Source organism: Myotis yumanensis, unplaced genomic scaffold (assembly GCF_028538775.1).
Source record: "Myotis yumanensis isolate MYYU_CA2020_CCGP unplaced genomic scaffold, mMyoYum1.0.hap1 SCAF_1, whole genome shotgun sequence".
NCBI classification, from domain to species: domain Eukaryota; kingdom Metazoa; phylum Chordata; class Mammalia; order Chiroptera; family Vespertilionidae; genus Myotis; species Myotis yumanensis.
The window spans coordinates 43,438,514-43,458,601 of record NW_027223752.1 but is presented as its reverse complement, the minus strand read 5'-3'; the positions used below and the strand labels follow the sequence as shown (position 1 = coordinate 43,458,601).

The 20,088-nt window shown below is 38.9% G+C and overlaps 1 protein-coding gene across 3 annotated transcripts in view; it reads left to right on the top strand.

The window, feature by feature from the left end:
• The window catches only part of TMEM260 (transmembrane protein 260), a 55,679-nt gene extending 37,101 nt beyond the window's left edge, over nt 1-18,578 (top strand). For 2 of the 3 annotated variants that reach the window (XM_070419175.1, XM_070419163.1), the window contains 6 exons: nt 2,666-2,837; nt 6,064-6,212; nt 10,290-10,466; nt 13,290-13,343; nt 14,845-14,935; nt 17,676-18,578. In XM_070419175.1, the coding sequence (XP_070275276.1) occupies nt 2,666-2,837; nt 6,064-6,212; nt 10,290-10,466; nt 13,290-13,343; nt 14,845-14,935; nt 17,676-17,930 (898 nt within the window). In that variant the 3' untranslated portion in view covers nt 17,931-18,578. The remainder of the gene's footprint in view (nt 1-2,665; nt 2,838-6,063; nt 6,213-10,289; nt 10,467-13,289; nt 13,344-14,844; nt 14,936-17,675) is intronic. The other variant, XM_070419170.1, reaches the window with a different exon arrangement.
• Nucleotides 18,579-20,088: the final 1,510 nt, after the last annotated feature.

The window sequence follows — 20,088 nt, the reverse complement described above, 5'->3', positions numbered from 1 at the left end:
GAGATGTTTGGATATTTAGATTCTAGGACTTTATTTCATCTTCGCCTTCCACCATTTTTCAGAGTGAGACAGCTTGGTCTGAATGCTGTGGTCCTTAAACTTTTGAACCAGAATCTCAGCATGAGTGATATGTAATTGAGGGCATTGCAAACAGGGTGGTGCATGTAAACCATTTGTGTATGTTCCTCTAAGGAACTCTAGAGAGAGTTTGTAGAGTCTGCAGTATCTATAAAATTCCATGATGTAAAAGACCACTTAGATAGAGAGTAAAGATATTTGGGCATTGTCGTGTGCCCTAAAGTAATTCACCCTAGGCTTCAAAGATTTCATCTTTTGAGTAGTACCTGGTCCTTACCTAGTTCATACTGTAGAAGTGAATGTTAATTATCTATCATAATAAAAGCATAATATGCTAATTAGATCCGATGACCTCCTGAATGAAGCTGGGGCTATGAGGGAAGCCCAGGTCCTGGGTGCCAGAGGGAAGCTGGTGCCAGCAGCTGGGGGAAGGAAGGCCTACTCTTGTATGATTTTCGTGCATTGGGCTTCTAGTTTTAAAATAAAGGTCTAAAACAAGCATGTCAAACTCACGACCCACGGGCCTCATGTATTCCACAATGAATATTTTTGTGGCCCAGCCAATATAACAGTATGTAAGAAACGTTTTAGTAAAAATTTCATAACTTAATTTTTACAATATTGTTATACATAATCATTAATAACAAGCTACAACATTCACTAATGACTTATTACTATAATCGTGTTGCATTCATTTCTCTTACATGCCTTATGCGCAGGTGCACCATTTCTCTCCACTAATACTAGCAGCGAATATTTTAGCAGCCGATTGCCACGTCATTGGTCTTGGACTGACTTGTTTGGTGTGCGCCACAGGAAATATTTCGTTCTCAGAGAACAAGAAAAATAGGTTTATTTGTATTATGCTTATTTGTGCAGTTATTCTGTGTCTGGTAACTTAATGTTCAAGAAAAAATATTAATTTTTATTAAAATGTTCTGTTACTTTATGTTAACGATTACTCATTTATCTCAGCCCTTTGTATTCAGTGTGTCTCTATCGAAATAAACCTACATTTCTATGAAAATTGAAGCTTTTGTTTTTTTGCGGCCCACATAAACTTAAACCTTGTTTATTTGGCCCGAGTTAGCCTTTGAGTTTGACATGCTTGGTCTAAAAGCTTCTTTAACCCTTAGGCATTATTAGTATTGTATGTATTTTTCAAAATCTTTTAAATAATCATGCTAATGAAAATCTCAGTCTAACTTAAAAGATGTCCAAGTTTTAGGTGATAATTCATTTATTTCCAGCAGTATTGAGTAAACATTACAGAAGTGGAAGAGTCTGTGGGAGTTTTGTAATAAGATTTGATTGGTATTTTACAAGGTTAAATTTCCTCTGTCTACTTAGCTTTAAGAACTGATGTTCTTTATAATACCTGGGAAGAGCCAGTGTTAGGAAGGCTGCATCACCAGGACACCTGGTGGGATTCCAGACCCAACTCCATAGCTAGCTCAGAAGGGTTTGCCAAGCCCACAGTGTGTGTTTACCCAACCTTGTTTTTATCCCAGTCTTCTGGCTCGGATCTTTTGGCAATCCAGGTTCAACACCAGGGATGTCGGCACAGGCTTTATTTTGTTTTGATTCTTTTATTTGCCCCAGGTGAATGGAATAGATAGCAACACTGCTGGGTGGTAAATGTGAAGCATCATCCTGCAAAGTAGGGGATCATAGGAGGAAAGAGTTGCACTGGTTACAAAGGCAAGGATAATATTTTGTTCCTGGAAGGGCTTATTTGCTTTGTGAGACTAGCCTACCGATTCAAGTTTCGGCTGTGTTTCTCAGTATCATTAAATGTAATAGACCTGAGGAGACCAGGAAGGACATTGCTTGCTCAGTTTTTTGATGCTTTTGCTTTTGTAGTCTTTTTCTTATTCTATGGGAAATGCTCAGAATTCATGCCAGTTTTTCCTTGCAGTTAGAACCTTCACTTCATCATTGAAGGGAATTGCACCGCTTTTGTTATAATGCCTGGAGAGAAGTAACAACTCAACCCTCTCTTCCTTCCCTCTCTTCTCATTGGCCCCATTCTCTAATGATTTCTTAGTCTGGAAGGGAGAGAGAAACACAGGGAGCCTGTAGCTCAAGAAGTGGTGCAAAGGGTCAATCTGGCATGCAAGAGTCAGACAAAGGGCATCCCAATTTATGCTACAAACTGGCAGATTTCTTTCTGCATTTCTGGATATTCCTTTGCACTAAGTGGAATTAACATGAAATTACCTTAAATTCCAGGTGGAATCAGAAACCTTACTTCTTTTTAGTTAAATTGGATACACTTTTAGGAAAAGTAAAAGGTCTTATTCTTGAGCCCTAACTGATTCTCTTTTTATGAAAATGATTATAATTCCAGAATTGAAACAATACATTGATTTTTTTTCTCAAGTGCAGAATTAGTTCCTTTTTTTTCAGATGATAGTGTTCACTTTCAAATATAAGCATGTTGTTGGAAAATATAAATTTGAATACTTTGAAGCACTAAATATAGATTATGTGATGGGAAAGGAATGAGACAGAAAATAAGCCCAGTCTTATTATATCTGAAGCAATATGCTGCTATTATAATGTGTTTTTTTATTCTTTTATTTAGCATTTGTGACCAAAAGACCAACTATGTGATTGATAAATTTGCGAAGAACCTTCTAGCCTCTATGCCTCGTGATGCAATTATCTTACTCAGAGGAGATTTGCCAGGAAATTCTCTCCGTTATATGCATTATTGTGAGGGACTGAGGCCAGACATTTCATTAGTGGATCAGGAAGTGAGTATATGGAAAATATACTGAGAATATAGTAATTGTAATCATTTAAAAACGTGTTGTTTTTTTTAAAAAAAAAAAAACACCTGTATTTTAACAGTGTATGGGTACAGTTATCATGATCACTCTTAGAATATATATCATATTCTTTTGTTTATTTCTTAACTAATGGTGTAAGTCCTATGAGTTGCCTCTGCATTATTTAAACTGAGTGTTTAATGTTAAAACACATTTTAAGAATGTGTTTCATGTTAGATTCAAATAATATACTAGGTCTCTAGTTCACATGACAAACCATGGGAATATTTTATTGTAAATTTATTTTTAAATTGTTCTTTTATATACAAATTAACACTGCCCACTGGCCCAGGGATTAGAATAAATTAGGTTGAATATAAAATAAGTCATACTGCAGGTAAGTAAACATTTCACTCAAAATAGAAATTATTAACCATGATTCTGCTATAGAATTTTGTGTGAACTTGATTGATCATATGCAAAATATATGGTCAGAAAGGACTTGTGAAAAGTCCTAGAAGTGAATCTTCTAGAACTGAAGAAATATATTAAAACTATAAGATTTATTATTTAAACCATAAATACTTGAAAGGGAACGAATATATCTATTTTTAGAACACTCATAGGAAAAGAGAAATTCTTAATCTTAAAAAAAATACTATGATTAGTTTGGTTGAGAAAATTATTAAATGCATTACTTATTTAACAAATTTTGTTGAGTTAGTGAATAACAAACTTTTTTGGAGAAAACTTTATAAACAGATTTGCAAATATAGAGAAACTTACAAATGATACATTTTTATAAGCAGTTTACATTTATACCTAGTACACTGATTAATTTTATCTTCAATCTAGCTTCTGACAAAAGCTAGGTTATTTGTTGATAATATGGTATCACAGTATGGTTTTAAATACTGTTTGAGTTGGCAACTACTATACGTAATTGAGAAACATGGATTTCAATGTTACCTAGACCAAAATTCAAGTCCTCATCACTTCTTGAATATGTGACATGGAACTAATGATTTTTTTCTCTGTCAGAGCCTGTTTCCTTATTTATAAAATGGAAATGACCATCATATAAACATAGAATGCTTTTGAATGCAAGAAGCAAAATACCTGATTAAGATAGTTTAAAGTTTTTAATCTCACGTGACAAGTAGTCTGGAGATAGTTGGTTTTAGGTTACTATAAGCAATTCAGTGATGTCTGTGTTCTGGGGCAGCTTCTCTGCAGGTACCTTGACCTGATGGGTGACCTCTTCCAAACATCACATCTTGAAACCAAGCACAGACTTCTTCTAGGGCCTGCCCCACCCCCTTTCTCTATTGGGAGTGACATGTGTCCCAGAAGCCCCAAGTGGACCTCTATTCGGGCCACGCTAACCAAAATTGTCATATGCCCACTCCTAACCTATCACCAACAAAGGGGAATGACTAGACCCAAGCATATTGCTGCCCTGGTTACTGATCAACTTCAGGATTGTGTTCGTGAGAAAGAAGAAGGTACTAGCTGTTCAGTGGGCATTCACAATATCCTATATAATAAAAGGCTAATATGTAAATTGTTCCCTCGACCGGGAGTTCAACCAGGAGTTTGACCAGGGGGTGGGGCCGGCTGGCCAACTGCCTGTGGCCGGCCAGCCCAATTGGCCCCAATTGGGGCGGGCCAGCCAGACTCCACCAGTGCACAAATTTGTGCACTAGGCCTCTAGTCAGATATAATTGTTCTCACATATAAGGTTGTTATAAGAATTAAATGAGAAAGAATGTCATAGCAAACCGTGGGTATTTAATTAATGTTAATATCCCAAGAACAAACTATTGGGTTATAAAATCAAATTCATCAAGTATTTTGTGCTCTAGCTGGTTTGGTTCAGTGGATAGAGCGTCAGCCTGTGGACTGAAGGGTCCCAGGTTCGATTCCAGTCAAGGGCACATGCCTGTGGTTGCCAGCTATATCCCCAGTAGGGGGCATGCATGAGGCAGCTGATCAATGATTCTCTTTCATCATTGATGTTTCTCTCTCTCTCTCCCCTCTCCCTTCCTCTCTGAAATCAATAAAAAATAAGTATTCTGTGAATATTTGCCATATACACTTACATTAAAATTAGTCTGCTGGACTAGGAGTATTTTCTTTAAAAAAAGAAAATCTGTACAAATAAAAGTATAGCTAAGTATATATTAACTATAGAATTAAGAAAAATGACTTTTCTGATATTAATGATTTATTTTAAATGTCAGCATATGTAATTAATTTGGAGATACTAATAAATTCAGATAATTTAGCCAAAAGGTTTTTATCTTTGAAGCCTAGATTATTATATGATCAAGCTTCTCCCGGGCAGGGATTATAGCTTCTTCTTTATAGGTGAACAATGTATTTTTTTTTAGAATGGATGAAAGAACGGAGTAATGGCACATCTTTATTTTCCCTAGATTATCTAGTCTGGCCATCAAAGACATTTCAACTTCAGCAAACATAATTTGAGAACTGTTCTATGCCAGGCAGTGTGCTAGGTGCAGAAGCACAAAGAAGAGAGGATACAGTCTAGCGAGGAATAGTCTAAAAGCTATACTAGAGGTAGGTGAAGTGCTGCAGTAGCATATCATTCTGCTGTGGAAATTGGGGAGGGTATCCTAAAGGAAGTGATATGTAAGCTGGTTTTGAAAGTTGAGTACACATTCTCCAGAATGGGGAAGGTCATTCTGGATAGTACCTCAAATGCACGAAAGCAAAATGAAACTAGATGCTGACCTTACCCGTGAGAGTCATAACTTAAGACATGAAATCCTAGTTTTAAGTCATTACAAGAGTGGTCAATGCCACATATCAGTTTTGCTTGTATGTATTTTTCAATTATGTTTATTTTTTTGAAAGATTTTTTTTTTTACATTGATTTCAGAGAGAGGAAGGGAAAGGGACAGAGATAGAAACATCAATGATGAGAATCATCCATCGGCTGCCTCCTCCATGCCCCCTACTGGGGATTGAGCTTGAAACCTGGTCATGTGCCCTGACTGGGAATCGATCCATGACCTCCTGGTTCATGAGTCAATGCTCGACCACTGATCCACACTGGCCGGGCCCATTATGTTTATATTCGATGAGCATATACCCACATTTTAGAACTTTTTTTGTACTTGCTAAATTTGATTTTTCTTAAAGAGATATAATAAAAGCATGACATTATGTGTTATTTTTCTGGCAGATGATGACTTATGAGTGGTATTTACCCAAGATGGCAAAGCATTTACCAGGTGTCAACTTTCCTGGGAACCGGTGGAATCCTGTGGAAGGAGTATTACCCAGTGGAATGGTCACATTTAATCTTTATCATTTTCTTGAAATAAATAAACAGTAAGCATTCTTTTAATGTAATAGCTTTTCTAAAATCTTAAGCTGTTCTAAAATTGTTTATGTAGCAGCTGTGCTTCATCCAAAAGACCAATTTTCTACACCTATTTTCCTGTCACCGGTGAGATTATCTTTGTAATTAAATTGAATATCTGTGCATAAATGAGACCAGGCAGAAATAAATGTTATTGTTCTGGGTAAAGGAAAAATAAAGACAGATTAGCAAGAATAGCAAATAAGATCTTAGTACAATTCAGAGAAGTTGGAGATGTGCCTCCTACTTGAAATCATTGCAGGTGAATCACAAGCAATTATAGTTTCCCTCTGATCAACACCATGGCCCCCTTTTAAGTGTAAAGGAAATGGCTTCCAGGAATAATCACGACATAAAAATAGCTTAAGGATTTCTTATAAAGGATAAGGCATTTTTACAAATAAGAAAAACACCTACAGTTATGGTGGCTAAGATAACATGAGAATTGTGAATTCCATACTTGAGAACATAAAATTATTCATAGTTAAGGTCAAGAATAAATAACTCCTCCAACAGTATAGTGTTGAACATTTCTCCTGTCTGTGAAATGCATGCAATTGTCCAGAGTGTGAAGAAGAAAAACTTATTTCGTAATTTCTATTCTCTTCTAAAGGGGACTTCAGAAATACTTTGTAAATTGCAAAGTTAAATTATCCCTTACTAAGAACATAATAATATACTTTTGGTGTTCAGAACCTGGAGTTTACTGTGCCTCATGAAGTAATATGAAGGTAATGGATATAAACATGCTGTGACAGTAACACTTAATTGTTCTATTTTGGATTAAAATTCTAAGTACCATTAGCATCACCAAATAGGCGTGTGTGTGTGTGTGTGTGTGGGTGGGTGTGTATTGTGTTTATTGAACATTTATTGAATATGCCTTGTTCTAGCTTATATTATGCCCTGGCATTATAATGAGACCAGTTCCAAATTTAAGTAGACCACAACCCAGTTGTATATAAACATGGGTGCAAATACAACTGGCCATAATATGATAGGATAAGCTCTATTCTAGCAAAGCTTTGTCAAGTGTGAGATCCAGTAAGTGTTCAGTATGTGTCTCCTGAATGGATGATTTAACTGACAGTATAAGCCAAGTGTTCTAGGAGCATGCTTGAGGAAGCAATGAATTCTGCCTCGGGGCATTCGTTCAACATTTATTTAATAAATATTGGGTGTCCAATGTGTCCAAACAACTATACTAGCCACAGCTGCATGGATATCCCTGCAATTACAGTGTTTTCCGATATGCTTACAGGTGCTATCTTAACTATGAAACAGATAAATTATAGTATCATCTGGTAAGTGTGATAATGTTAGTATGTGGAGACCTAAAGGCTAAGTAGGAATTTGTCAAGTGGGTGGGAGAAGGCTGACTCAAGGGAGTTGCATGTGCAGAGTCATGGAAAGGATCTGCTGAGCTCCAGGGACACAGGAGTGGCCCAGTGAGATCAGAGCTCAGGGCTTAGAGGGCTAGGTGAGGGGAATGAGTGTGGAGGGATGGTGGGGCCCTGGTCATGAAGGGATTTATTCTATTGGCATGGATGAGGCCTTTCCTCATTATGGAAATATCTCATGCTCCTTGTGGAAACTATAGACGATTCAGACAAGTATAAAGAAGATCAATATCATCTGTCTTTCAAGGACAATCACGTTAACACTTTAGGAAGCTTTTCGGGATTCCATTTATTTTTAACAAATTACTTATTTATATGCACACATACATACACTTGTCTAATATATTTTACATAGCTGGGGTAATACTGAGTTTCCTGTCAGTTTTTCACCTAATATCTTATTATGAGCATTCCCCCACTCACTCAATAAATGGTCTTCATTAACATCATTTTTGGAGCTATATAAAATTCTCACATAGATTCATGATAACTTACCGAGTATTGTTGGATATTGTTTTTTCTAGACTTTTGCTATTGTAATACAGCATGGTGATGAACATTCTGAGTGTTTTTGCATATGAATGTCAAATTGTCCAAATATTATTTGTTGAAAACATTATCCTTTCTTCACTGAATTGCCTTTGTACCTTTCTGTGTATTTTTAAAAAATATCCTTCTGGTTTTTTTTTAAATAGTATTTTCATGTGGTTTCTTCTAGATAAAATATACGTGGGATCATGTTTTATTATTCATTCTGACAATATCTACTTTTCATTTATCTACTTTTCATTGGTGTATTTAGACCATTTGCATTTAGTGTAAATATTGATATGTTCAGATGTATGTCTTCCATTTATTATTTGCTTTTTCTTCCCTCTTTTTTATTCCACTGTTTGCCCTTTCCTGCCTTCTTTTAGATAATTTTGATTTTTTTAGTATTCCATTCTAAATTCTTTATTGGGATTTTTACCATGTCTTTTGGTAAATTATTTTTAGTGATTGCTCTTGGGATTACAGTATACATACTTTACTTTTCACAGTCTATTTAGGATCATATTTTAGTACTTCAAGTGGAATATAGAAAACTTACTGCTACGTAAGTCCCTTTAACCATCCCACTTTGATTGTGTTGTCATAGTATTATATCAACATGTGATTATTTTCAACTGTCATCTATAATAATAAAAGCATAATATGCTAATTAGACTGGACGTTCTCCTGGACGTTCTCCTGGACAACCTTCCAGACAAAACCGGGGCTGCCAGGGAAGCCCGGGTCCCAGGTGCCAGAGGGAAGCTGGTGCTGGCAGCCAGGGGAAGGAAGGCCTACTCTTGCACGAATTTCATGCATCAGTCCTCTGGTACATATATATTTAAAATTTAAGATGAAAAATTGTCTAAAATATTAATACATATATTTACCAATTCTGTTGCTCTCCCTTCATTCCTGATATTCCGAGTTTCCCTCTTGTATTATTGCTCTCGCATCTGAAGATATTCCTTTAACATTTCTTTTACATCAAGACTATTATGCAATGAATTTTCTTAGTTCTCCTTTATCAGAAAATGTATTTCACCTTTATTTTTGATGTATATTTCTAGATATGGAATAATGGGTTGATAATTCTTCTCCCCCACCCCCAGCACTTTATTTTTTATTTTTTTTATTGATTTCTGAGAGGAAGGGAGAGAGAGATAGAAACATCAGTGATGACAGATAATCATTGATCCGTTGCCTCCTGCGTGCCTCCTATTGGGGATCGAGCCCGCAACTGGGGCATGTGCCCTGACTGGAATCAAACCATGATCTCCTGGTTCATAGGTCAATGCTCAACCGCTGTGCCACACCGGCTGGGCCACCAGCACTTTAAAAATGTTATTTTACATACTTTTGACCTGCATGGTTTCTGTTGAGAAATCCAGAGTCATTCAAATCATTGCTTCCTTGTGTGATGAAATGTTTTGTTTTCCTTGTTTGCTTTCAAGATTATTTGTCTTTAGTTTTCAGGAGTTTGATGATGGTATACGTGGCCATAGATTTCTTAGAATTTAACTTGTTTGGGGTTCATTGAGTTTCTTTTTTTCCAATTTTATTTTATTTTAATTTCTTTATTGATTAAGGTATTATATATGTGTCCTTATTTGCATAATATGCTAATTAGACTGGACGTTCTCCTGTATAATTGCCCCCCCCCACCACTTATGCCCTCACCCCCTGTTGTCTGTGTCCATTGGTTAGGCTTATATGCATGCATACAAGACCAGTTTCTTGAATCAGTAAGGTGTGTCTTTTCCAAAATTTGGGAGCTTTTCAGACATTATTTTTTAAACATTTTTCTCTTCTTTTAGAATTCTGATGATATGAATGTGTTTGCTCCACAGGTGGTTTCTTATAATGTTACAAACAGATAGGTTTTATCATGTATGTCTGTTTACTTCTCCCCAGCCCCCCAAACAGCTTTTTTCACACTAATGTAAATTTCAAACAATCTTTTTGGGAAAGATTTAAATAAACCGAAATGGTTGCAACTGGCTTATTGGTGAATAAGGTTAGGGAGTCAAAAATGACCCATCATGAGTTACATTTATTTAACATTTAGAACTTTAAGGTAAAAATATATCATATGTTTTTTTCTGTTTTCTATAGAAAAGAAACGTTTGTTTGCATAGGAATTCATGAGGGTGACCCAACTTGGCAAAAGAACTATTCACTTTGGCCATGGGGCTCTTGTGACAAATTGGTTCCTTCAGAGATCGTATTCAACCCTGAGGAGTGGATTAAACTTACAAGAAATATCTATAACTGGACTGAAGAATATGGACGGTACGAATAGAGTAATATTTTTTTTATCAGAGTATAGCAATTTGTGTGCCTAAAAAAACACTCTTTTGAGATGCCTTTAAATTTTTGGATATTTTCTATTTTTATTAGTTATTAATATAGTCATTTGCTGCCCATGGAGTATCATAATAGAGAAAGAGAACATGTATTTCTTGTCCTCATGTTTGAAGAACAATGGGACAATGGAAGGGAAAGGGAGGTTGTGGTTGAGTGGACATAATAGTTAGATGCATGGAACTCCTGTAATGCATATTGTCTGCCAGCCAGTATCTCATATCCTTAAGGTGGAAGAGATTCATTAACTACAGCTGAGCTTTAAAAGTCACTCTGGGTCCTAGCCAGTGTTGCTCAATGGTTATAGAGTTGGCCGTCTCTGGTTGTGGGTTCCATTCCCAGTCAACGGCATGTACCTAGGTTGCAGGTTCAATTCCTAGCCCTGGTCGGGGTGGGTGCAAAAGGCAACCAATTGATGTGTGTTTCTCACATTAATGTTTCTCCCTCTCTTTTTCTCTATTCTCTCGCCCTCCCTCCCTTCCTCCCTTCCACTCTCTCTAAAAAAAAATGGGAAAAATATTCTCAGGTGGGGATTAACAAAAAGAAAGTCACTCTGTAGCATGTGATAGTTTCCACATCATACACTGGTCATATTTTTCTTTCTTCTAGAGTGGCAGCTAACTTCTCTATAGGGAAGACTGGGACTTGAAATTTTCTTCACAATTGTTTATGTTGTTTTGGGCATGGCTACTCTTCCTTGAAGCAACTTTCTCCCATATGGAAACTGAGTCACCATCTAAAGAAAGGTGCCTCCATTGCCTATGTTTAAAATATGAATTATTTAAAGATTAGATAATTATTGCTTATAGTTCCAGGACAACAGGCAAGATCATATGAAAAATGCTCTAAAGGATTTTTTAATCAAATCGAGCAAACGGACCACATTGCTGTGCATGAACCAGAGATGGGTAGGTAGGTCTACATCAGAGCACTCTGAGACCACCATGGGGAGAAGATAGAAAATAACCTCTTCTGTAAACAGCTGATGACAGTACAGTACAAGGACACAACATAACTCATCTTTGTTCAGTCAAAATGGATACATAAGAGAACGTTTAATTAAGAGAAAGAAAGAAAATCAGTAAATAGTTTAGCCAATGTTCCTTGAGCAGCATCTAGCTCCAGCAGTGATGTAGCAAAGCCAGGAGGCCCTTCTCTTCAGGCCTGTCCCTTGCTTCTTAGCTCGTTGGCTCTTAGCTGTGTCCATAGAGTGGCTGAGTGCCGGAAGCTGGTCCATCCTTGCTGCTTGACAAGGTCGCTGCAGGAAAGAAACATCTGCACAGCATATGTTTCAAGGGACCTGGCATATACAGTATATTGTTCTTAATATGTTTGCTCTCCTTAGTGCCATGTGTTTTAAACAAGGTCACCTCTCTGAGAAAGGTTGTTTCCTCAGGTGGGGATTTTTCCCTGAAGTTAGGGAGGGGATAAAACCCCTTAACTAAGTGCCAGGCAGGTAGTTAATAACTTTAACTACAAACAATCACACTTAAGCTACATAATCTTTACTCCCTGGAATGGAGATAAGAAACGCCCTAACCTTTGGAATAGAGATTGATAGGATTGGAATCAACTGGTATAAATAAAAATGTAACAAGACAACAGGAGACAGAACCTAGACACAGAACCTAGACTCAGAACCTAGACACAGAACCTAGAGAGAGACAGAACCTAGAGACAGGACTTGGCTGGAGAACCTGGACAGAACCTACAGACAGAACCTAGCGAGAGAACCTGGCTGAAGAACCTAGAGACAGAACCTACAGACAAAACCTAGTGAGAGGACCTGGCTAAAGAACCTAGAGATAGAACCTAGAGACAGAACCTAGAGACAGAACCTAGCGAGAGAACATGGCAAAAGATCCTGGACAGAACCTGGCTACAGAACTTCACTGGAGAACCTAGACAGAACATGGCAAAAGAACCTGGATAGAACCTGGTGACTGAACCTGGCTGGAGAACCTGGAGAACCTGGCTGGAGAACCTAGCAAGAGAACATGGCACCAGAACTTGGTTGGAGATCCTGACCAGAACTTCGCTGGAGATCCTGGAGGGAGAACCTCGCTATGCTGATGAACTGAAACCAGTTTCCATGTCATTCATTCTTCGCCGACTCCGTCCACACCTTTGGGGATCCCTGGACCTGCTGGGGCTGCACCCCAGCAGCTGAGGCCTTAGCCCTGCCCCTTTGCCTGGCTGACAGTGACAGTTCTTAGAACAGCTGGCTCCCTAAATGCCTCCAGCCTCTTCCCACCAATCCTTTGTTTGCTCCCATGAGGCACTGGGGCCCATTATGCAGATTAAGAACACATTTACCAAAACTTCAAATTGCTAACAATCCACCTTTTCTAGGAGAATAGGTTTTTTTTATTTCAGTCTCTATTGGTACATCAAGATCCAGTCTATATTTTATTTTTTTATCCTCCCCCGAGGATATTTTTTCCATTGATTTTTTTAGAGAGAGTGAAAGGGAGGGAGGAGGAGGGGAGAGAGAGAGACACCTACTGATTGCCTCCTGCAGGAGCCCCTATTGGGGGCGGGGTGCAAAGCTGAAACCAAGATACGTGCCCTTGACTGGGAATCGAACCTGAGACCCTTTGGGCCACGGGCTGACACTCTAAACCACTGAGTAAACCCACCCAGGGCAAGATCCAGTCTATTTCATTTGCCTTATAAGATTATAAAAGATTACATGTCCATAGCAATAAATGTGGTTGGCAGAAAAACGTTACTGTTTTCTTGTAACTACAGGTTTGATCCATCTTCTTGGGAATCTGTGGCCAATGAGGAGATGTGGCAAGCAAGGTGACTAATCTGCACGTCTGTGTTTGCGGCCTGTTGTTAACACGGCAGAGAAGTAGCCTGTGGCACTTTTCATTGAGGAAACAGGGGTGGGTGGTGATCATAAAAATGACATGGGCCATCGTTTTGTTTGAGGCAGTGTACTAGTCATTGTGATGAGTAACCTCATTTCATCCTCACAACAACCTATCTGAAAGTTATTATTATCTCCATTTTACAAAAGACCACACTGGAGGTGGAGAGGGTGCTTGTCCAAGGCCACTTAGCTGCTAGTGCCCATCTGACGCGGACCCGCACCACTCCTGTCCTCTCCCGCCTCAGCTAAGCCAGAGTGAGTGTGATGGAGGAGAAGTTGATAATGACCGTGCCCACGTGTAATGTTCTAGTTAATTACTTAGGCACGTATTGCATACTTCCTAGAAGCCAGGCATTGTGCCAGGCACAGAGACTGCACACATTAATACAACACAGTCCCTACCCTCGAGCCGCTCAGACTATGGAACAATCAGATACGTTAAAAGAGATCTGAATATGAATGTGCTCCATGCTATACATTTCTGTTCTTCCTGTATGGAACGCTTCATGGTGATGCTATTGATTCTCTTGGTTCCTGTCGTTTAAAAATAATTCAAAATCCCTAATGCTCACAGACTTTGGCCTAAATATTAATGTAAAAGTTCTAAATGATACAGATGGGGGTCCCATGTACATAGGACGTACTTCCTGCTGCAAAGGGAGGAAGCTCACTCCGGGCCAGGGACTGTGCTTTGCACTGAGGCTTGACTTACGGTGTATAAAGGGTTTACTTATAAGTTTAAAGAAGTTTAAAAAAAAATTGTCAAGAAATCCAGCTCCAAATTAACAATTATAAAAATAGATATACTATAGTTTATGCAATAGTGTTTATGAAAATATCAGAAAACGGCATATTTCAAGTTATCAGCCTAGTTAGAAAGACAAATACTTTGAAGAACTGAACAAAGATATACCATATGTTTGCACAATTCTTCTCTATGATTGAATGCAGGAAAGCTGGGGGAGCAGTCACATAAAAGAAAAAAGCAGGTTATTATTCGGGTGGGTGTTGATTTAATTGGTGTGCTGAATACAATTTGGATGAGTTCGCGTGGTCAAAGCGTGCAGCCACCTTTGAGGAGCTGGTCACACACAGCCTGAGCCATTGCAGCGGGCACCAAACTCAGCAAGTCCCCCGCTCCCTGCTTCTCTTGCATAACAATAGTGCACATCTTGGTGGGAAATTACGTATAATAGTGATGATGAACATAGCTTTTTTCTGAAAGATCTGGCAATCAGTGTGAAAGCAGTGTCTTGGCATTTGGGGGAAGAAAGGGTTACTGTTGGTGCAGAGTAAATGTTTGAATCTTAGAGAAGTAAAAATGATGCAATAAAGGGTTTTGTATGTTCTTTATCAGTGGAAGTCTGGCAGATAAATTTGAAATTGACAGCATGATTTTAATGAAGTGTTTACCCCTCACCCTTCCAGGATGAAAACACCGTTCTTCATTTTTAACCTGGCAGAAACTGTAAATGTGCCTTCAAATGTGAAAGCTCAACTCTACACTCACGCATATGACGTATGGTATACTTCTACATATATCAGTATATTAGAGGCCCGGTGCACAAAATTCGTGCACTCGGGGGAAGGGTCCCTCAGCCTGGCCTGCGCCCTCTCGCAGTCCGGGAGCCCATGGGGAGCGGGCCTAAGCCATCAGTTAAACATCCTTTGCCCTGCTGCAGAGGTGGGAGAGTCTCCTGCCACTGTCGCTGCGCTCGCCAGCCATCAGCCCGGCTTTTGGCTGAGCGGTGCGCCCCGCCGTGGGAGCGCACTGACCACCAGGGGGCAGATGCTCAATGCAGGAGCTGCCCCCAGTGGTCAGTGCGTGTCATAGCAACCGGTTGTTCCGCCGTTTGGTCGATTTGCATATTACCCTTTTATTATATAGGATTTGGTGGGAGGGTGGGAGTTGTTGGGATGGAGAGAGGGTGTGTCACAGAGTTTTTACTTTTTAGTTTCCAGCTTTATTTGCCATCATAAAGCAGTGTAAAAGGAAAAAATACTCATGTATCACAAATAATACTAAAGTAAATGGCTGTCATTGGCAAAATAATGGTCCCCCTGAAGATGTCCAGAACCTGTGACCTTCCGTGGTGGCGGGGACGTGGCAGAGGTGGTGGAGGATCTGGAGGTGGGGAGATTATCCTGGATCATATCCAGGTGGGCCCAGTGTCCCCTCACAAGGGTCCTTATGAAGAGGGAGGCAGGAGGGTCAGAGTCTGGGAAGGAGATGCGACAGTGCAGGCAGAGGTCAAAGAGGAAGATCTGAAGATGCTAGGCAGGTGGCCTGGGAGATGAGGAAGGGACCACAATTAGGGAGTACAGGCAGCCTCTGGATGCTGGAAAAGGCAAAGAAATGGGTTCTAGAGCCTGCTGATTTTACAGTTCCCTTGATTTTATGACTCTTGACCTCCAGAAGTGTAAAATGATAAATTCATATTGTTTTATGCCACTATATTGTGGTGATTTGTTATCATAGTAATGGGAAACTAACTTTATTTAGAAAAGAAGTTCTGACAGGTCGTTCTCTATTGCAGGAGTCATGACCCTGCGACACTTAAAACGACAGGCCATGGCTGGTGGAGATTTCATGAGAAAGATGAAGGGAAAGAGCATAGCTTTGTCTTCTGACTGTGGTCCCAGGAAGCCAAACAAACGTTGAGACCCAACCACACTAAGGGTCTTAGTAGAATTTTGAAAACTTGATGAAGTAAAGAACAGGAACAGTTCCTGAGCGCTTGCTCTGTGCTGGGGAGTGTGCCCCGCCCTCTCCATGTGTCCCTCATCAGAGGGAGGATCAGGAAGAGAGTAGGAAGAGGAAAAAGACTATGGGGAAAGGTAGAAAACAATGCCAAGCGAATGAAAGGGTGGAGGGCAGGCCCTGGCTGGGTAGCTCAGTTGGTTAGAGAGTTGTCCCAATATACCAAGGTTTCGGGTTTAATCTCTAGTCACAGCACATACAAGAATCAATTGATGAATTTATAAATAAGTGGAACAACAAATCTTTCTCAAATCAATAAATTAATTTAAATTAAAAAAAAAAAGAAAGAGTGGGGGTTTAACTTCCTACTTACCTTTGGTGAATTTGAAAGTATATTCATGAAAGTGCGGGATGACTTTCCTGTTTTGTGAAGTGAAGGAAACTTTGGGGGAAATTGCTATAAAAAGCAACTTAAACACTGAAGATTATAAAATGTCAAAATGGCATATCATGCATGGATTGTGGAACTTTTCATGTGGATGCTATTTAAAAATAAATTAGAAATGCATTTGTCTGCTCTAGAGTAGGCATTGGGGAAATAGATAATATATTGGGTTCCTTTCAAGTGAGTGATATGGTGAATACAGTCGTAAATTCAGAAAGCACTTGTCCCTAGAGAAAACATGGTTGCTGTTCTGAGCTCTCATGGAGTCTACTGTAAACTCAAGTTCCTATGGATCCCACTCCAACTTGACAATCCCAGGAAGGCTGAAATTCCCATGCAACAAGTGTAATCTTCCATTTTGCAGATATATATCTACTTTTGTAAAATTTCCATGGTTTTCCACCAGAAAACTGTATCCAAAAAAATTCCAACTCTGTTTAATTACTACTACCTGGTGTTGAGAAATAAAATTTCTAATTCCTGTGGGCAAAGTTTTCACTATCAAAATTGTAATTATAGGATACTATGAAGATTTTTAATGTTTCATTCTAAAGATATCTCTTAAAGTCTATTATGCTTGGCCTGTTCGATGCTGGGTTTGTTTTAATATTGCTATTGTTATTACTGTTGTTTTAAATGTAGAGAGATATTTATGTAAAAATGAGGGACAAAATTTAAATTCCTTCAAGTTCTTTTCCCATGCAGTTTTCTAAAGAAAGCTATATTTTTTTCTCCAACAGCTAAATTTAGAGTTTCAACCTTTCTGCCTAGTGAGTAAATAGCTTTCCATGAATTAGAACTAAATCTCTTTCCCGGAACATCTTTCTGCGGGAAGAGCATTTGTCCTGACGCAGTGTGTCCTAGGTTTCCTCTGCAACATCTGAAAAACCCCAGAAGCAGTTTTAGACGAAGCACATTTGCCTCCTGCCACTGCAGTAATTACAGTAGCCTCCTTGCATTTTCTGCATGGCCTGGCAACAATTAGATTTCTACCGCAGGCTGCTTGGATTTTTTTTCTCTTATGTTATTAATTCTTCTGTGTTTTATGGTGTTTTTTGGGGGGGAGGAAGTAAAGGGATAAGAATGAAATACCATCATTTTTCTGTCTTCCAGCTTTATAAGGAGATTGTCTATTTACAAAAGGAACACCCAGTGAATTGGCATAAGAACTATGCCATTGCCTGCGAGCGGATGCTGCACCTTCGGGAAGGAGGCGCAGACCCTGAAGTCTTGTTATCGGAAACCATCAGACATTTCCGCCTCTACACTCAGAGAGCGCAGAATGACCCGCAGCTGGCTGATATTTCAGCCGCTCTAAAGCACCTAAGAAAAGAACTGCAGAGTCTGAGAAACAGGAAAAATGCCTGAGACAGCAAAATGTGGAAAACCTGCTTGTCATCCTGCTTCCAAATTTTTGAGGTCCAAAACTTTTTCTTCAGAGAAAAGAAACTGATAAAAAATTGAAGACTTAAGTCACTTCCCAGATAGAAGTAATTGGGAGGGTTGGGGGTGGGGTGGTTGTGACTGAATTGTGCTGTTCATACAAAATCTGTTTATCCCCTGTCCCCAAGTTAGCGTTTCAGGGAGAATCTTCTGAACATCCTTCCCCCTTTTGCAACTTTTCACCTAATGATGTTGCTCCATTAGATTCTAAAAGAGAATGGACTCCATTCATATACTTAAAATATTGACTGTGCATCTTTTAAGGGCCCTCCTTATTGGGATCAGTTTTGAAGGTTAAATTCTTCAAACATTAATACCATACATACCAAAGACATTTTGTTTCCCAAAAGTGGCTTTAAAAAAAAAAAAAAAAAAACACAAAAAAGTGAATCTTGTTTTGCTGCAAGTCAGAATTCTTTCATTTTTTATTTTTTATTAGCTGTGGTTGTTTCATAATCTCCTGTTTCAAGCTAAACACCAACCGATGATATTTTGAAAAAAGTTGGGGCTTTATTGTCTTAGGCAATTCTCTGAAAGCACTGAAAAATAAAGCTAATTCATTGTTTGCTTTTTTCCAGTCGTGTAAACTGGTTGGCCAGTAAAAAGAATTTTTTAATTCCTTAATTAATTTTATATTTATGTTTTGCTTCTGTTTGTGCTCATAAATCTGGGCCCAATAATTAGTAGGCTCCTGCTGCCAAAATGCAAAAAAAAAAAAAAAAAAGAAGAAGAAGAAGAAGGCGGGGATTCGAGGGGGAGGATGGGGAAATGGTTCAATAAATTCATTTTTGTTACAAGGATCTTTTATACATATTACTAAAGAGAACATAGTAAGAAATGCAAATAATGGTTCTTTATTTTATTATGACAGTTAATTAATAGCAACCTGTTTTAATGAATAAAGTCACTCAGAGTCCTTCAGCACTTCCTAAGTAGAGGCCCGAATCCGTAGGGATTCTTTTCCCCCCGATTGTATAGCTCCGAGACTCCGAGCACTATATAGGCCCCTGTATAGAAATGCTCACTAATGAAGAGGGAGGGCTAGAAGCTTGTCTGCATTCAAAGATCACTGGTGAGTCATTCAGCAAGAAAAGGCCCCTTACCAGGAATAGTCACAGTTCCGTGGCATTGTACTAGCAAAAGGGTCTGATCAAAGGTCTCCCGTGGAGCTTGCATGGTTCCCTTTCATACTACGACCATAATTAAAACCACTAATTCTCTTTTAAAATGCTGCAGGATGCCATGTAGGCATCTGTCTGGAGTGTCCTTTGTGATGTCATAAGCTGTTAAGGACCAGCGCCGAGGGCTTTTGAGTGAAATGCCAGTCATGAAGGTGCTTCAAGACAAGGGTGCCTCTAAAAGCTTGACAGGGCCTTGACTGCACAATTCGAGCTGAATTTGCCCCTTGTCAGCTGCCAGTAAATAAATCTCAAAGGGGGAAAAGCTGAAGTTTCATTACCTGATCCATGGGGCTTTGTTGGTTTTGGCACCACACAGGGGAAGCTCTTGCCCCTCCATTCTCTGGATTTGAAGATGTCCATTGGAGCCTGCAGTGCCTGGACAGGGTTCAGAGCGGAACCTTTTGAAGAGTGTCAATAGTTGTAACAGTTCAGCTGTTAGGAAGACAAATAAATGGAGGAGCTCATTAATCCGCTTTTGGCTCTCAGTGCCTTTTGCCCTTTTATCACAGCCTTATTAGGCTCCTACTCATCTTGAACCAGAAAAAAATGAATTGAAGTTGTTGAGTACTAATTGGCAAAGACTTTTAATCATGGGCCAAGAACTTTCACTGACTTGAAAGTAACTTCTCCACAGGGAGGAACCGAAAACCTGGTTTACCTTAAAACAAAAACCTGTTGGAGTTCAGCGTGGTGTGAAAATTTAAGGAAGCATTGGCAAATTGTCTAAGTTTACCCATTTGAAAGAAATTATGTAAGATTATGATTTCCACTTTTCTAAAATCAAGTATAATAAAAATCATAAACGTTCCCTAGAAATGCATTGTCTTTATTGGTCCAGGAAAGAGATTGCATGCATGAGCTGATCATGTCTGTTTCTGAACATCTATCTGTACATGGATGTA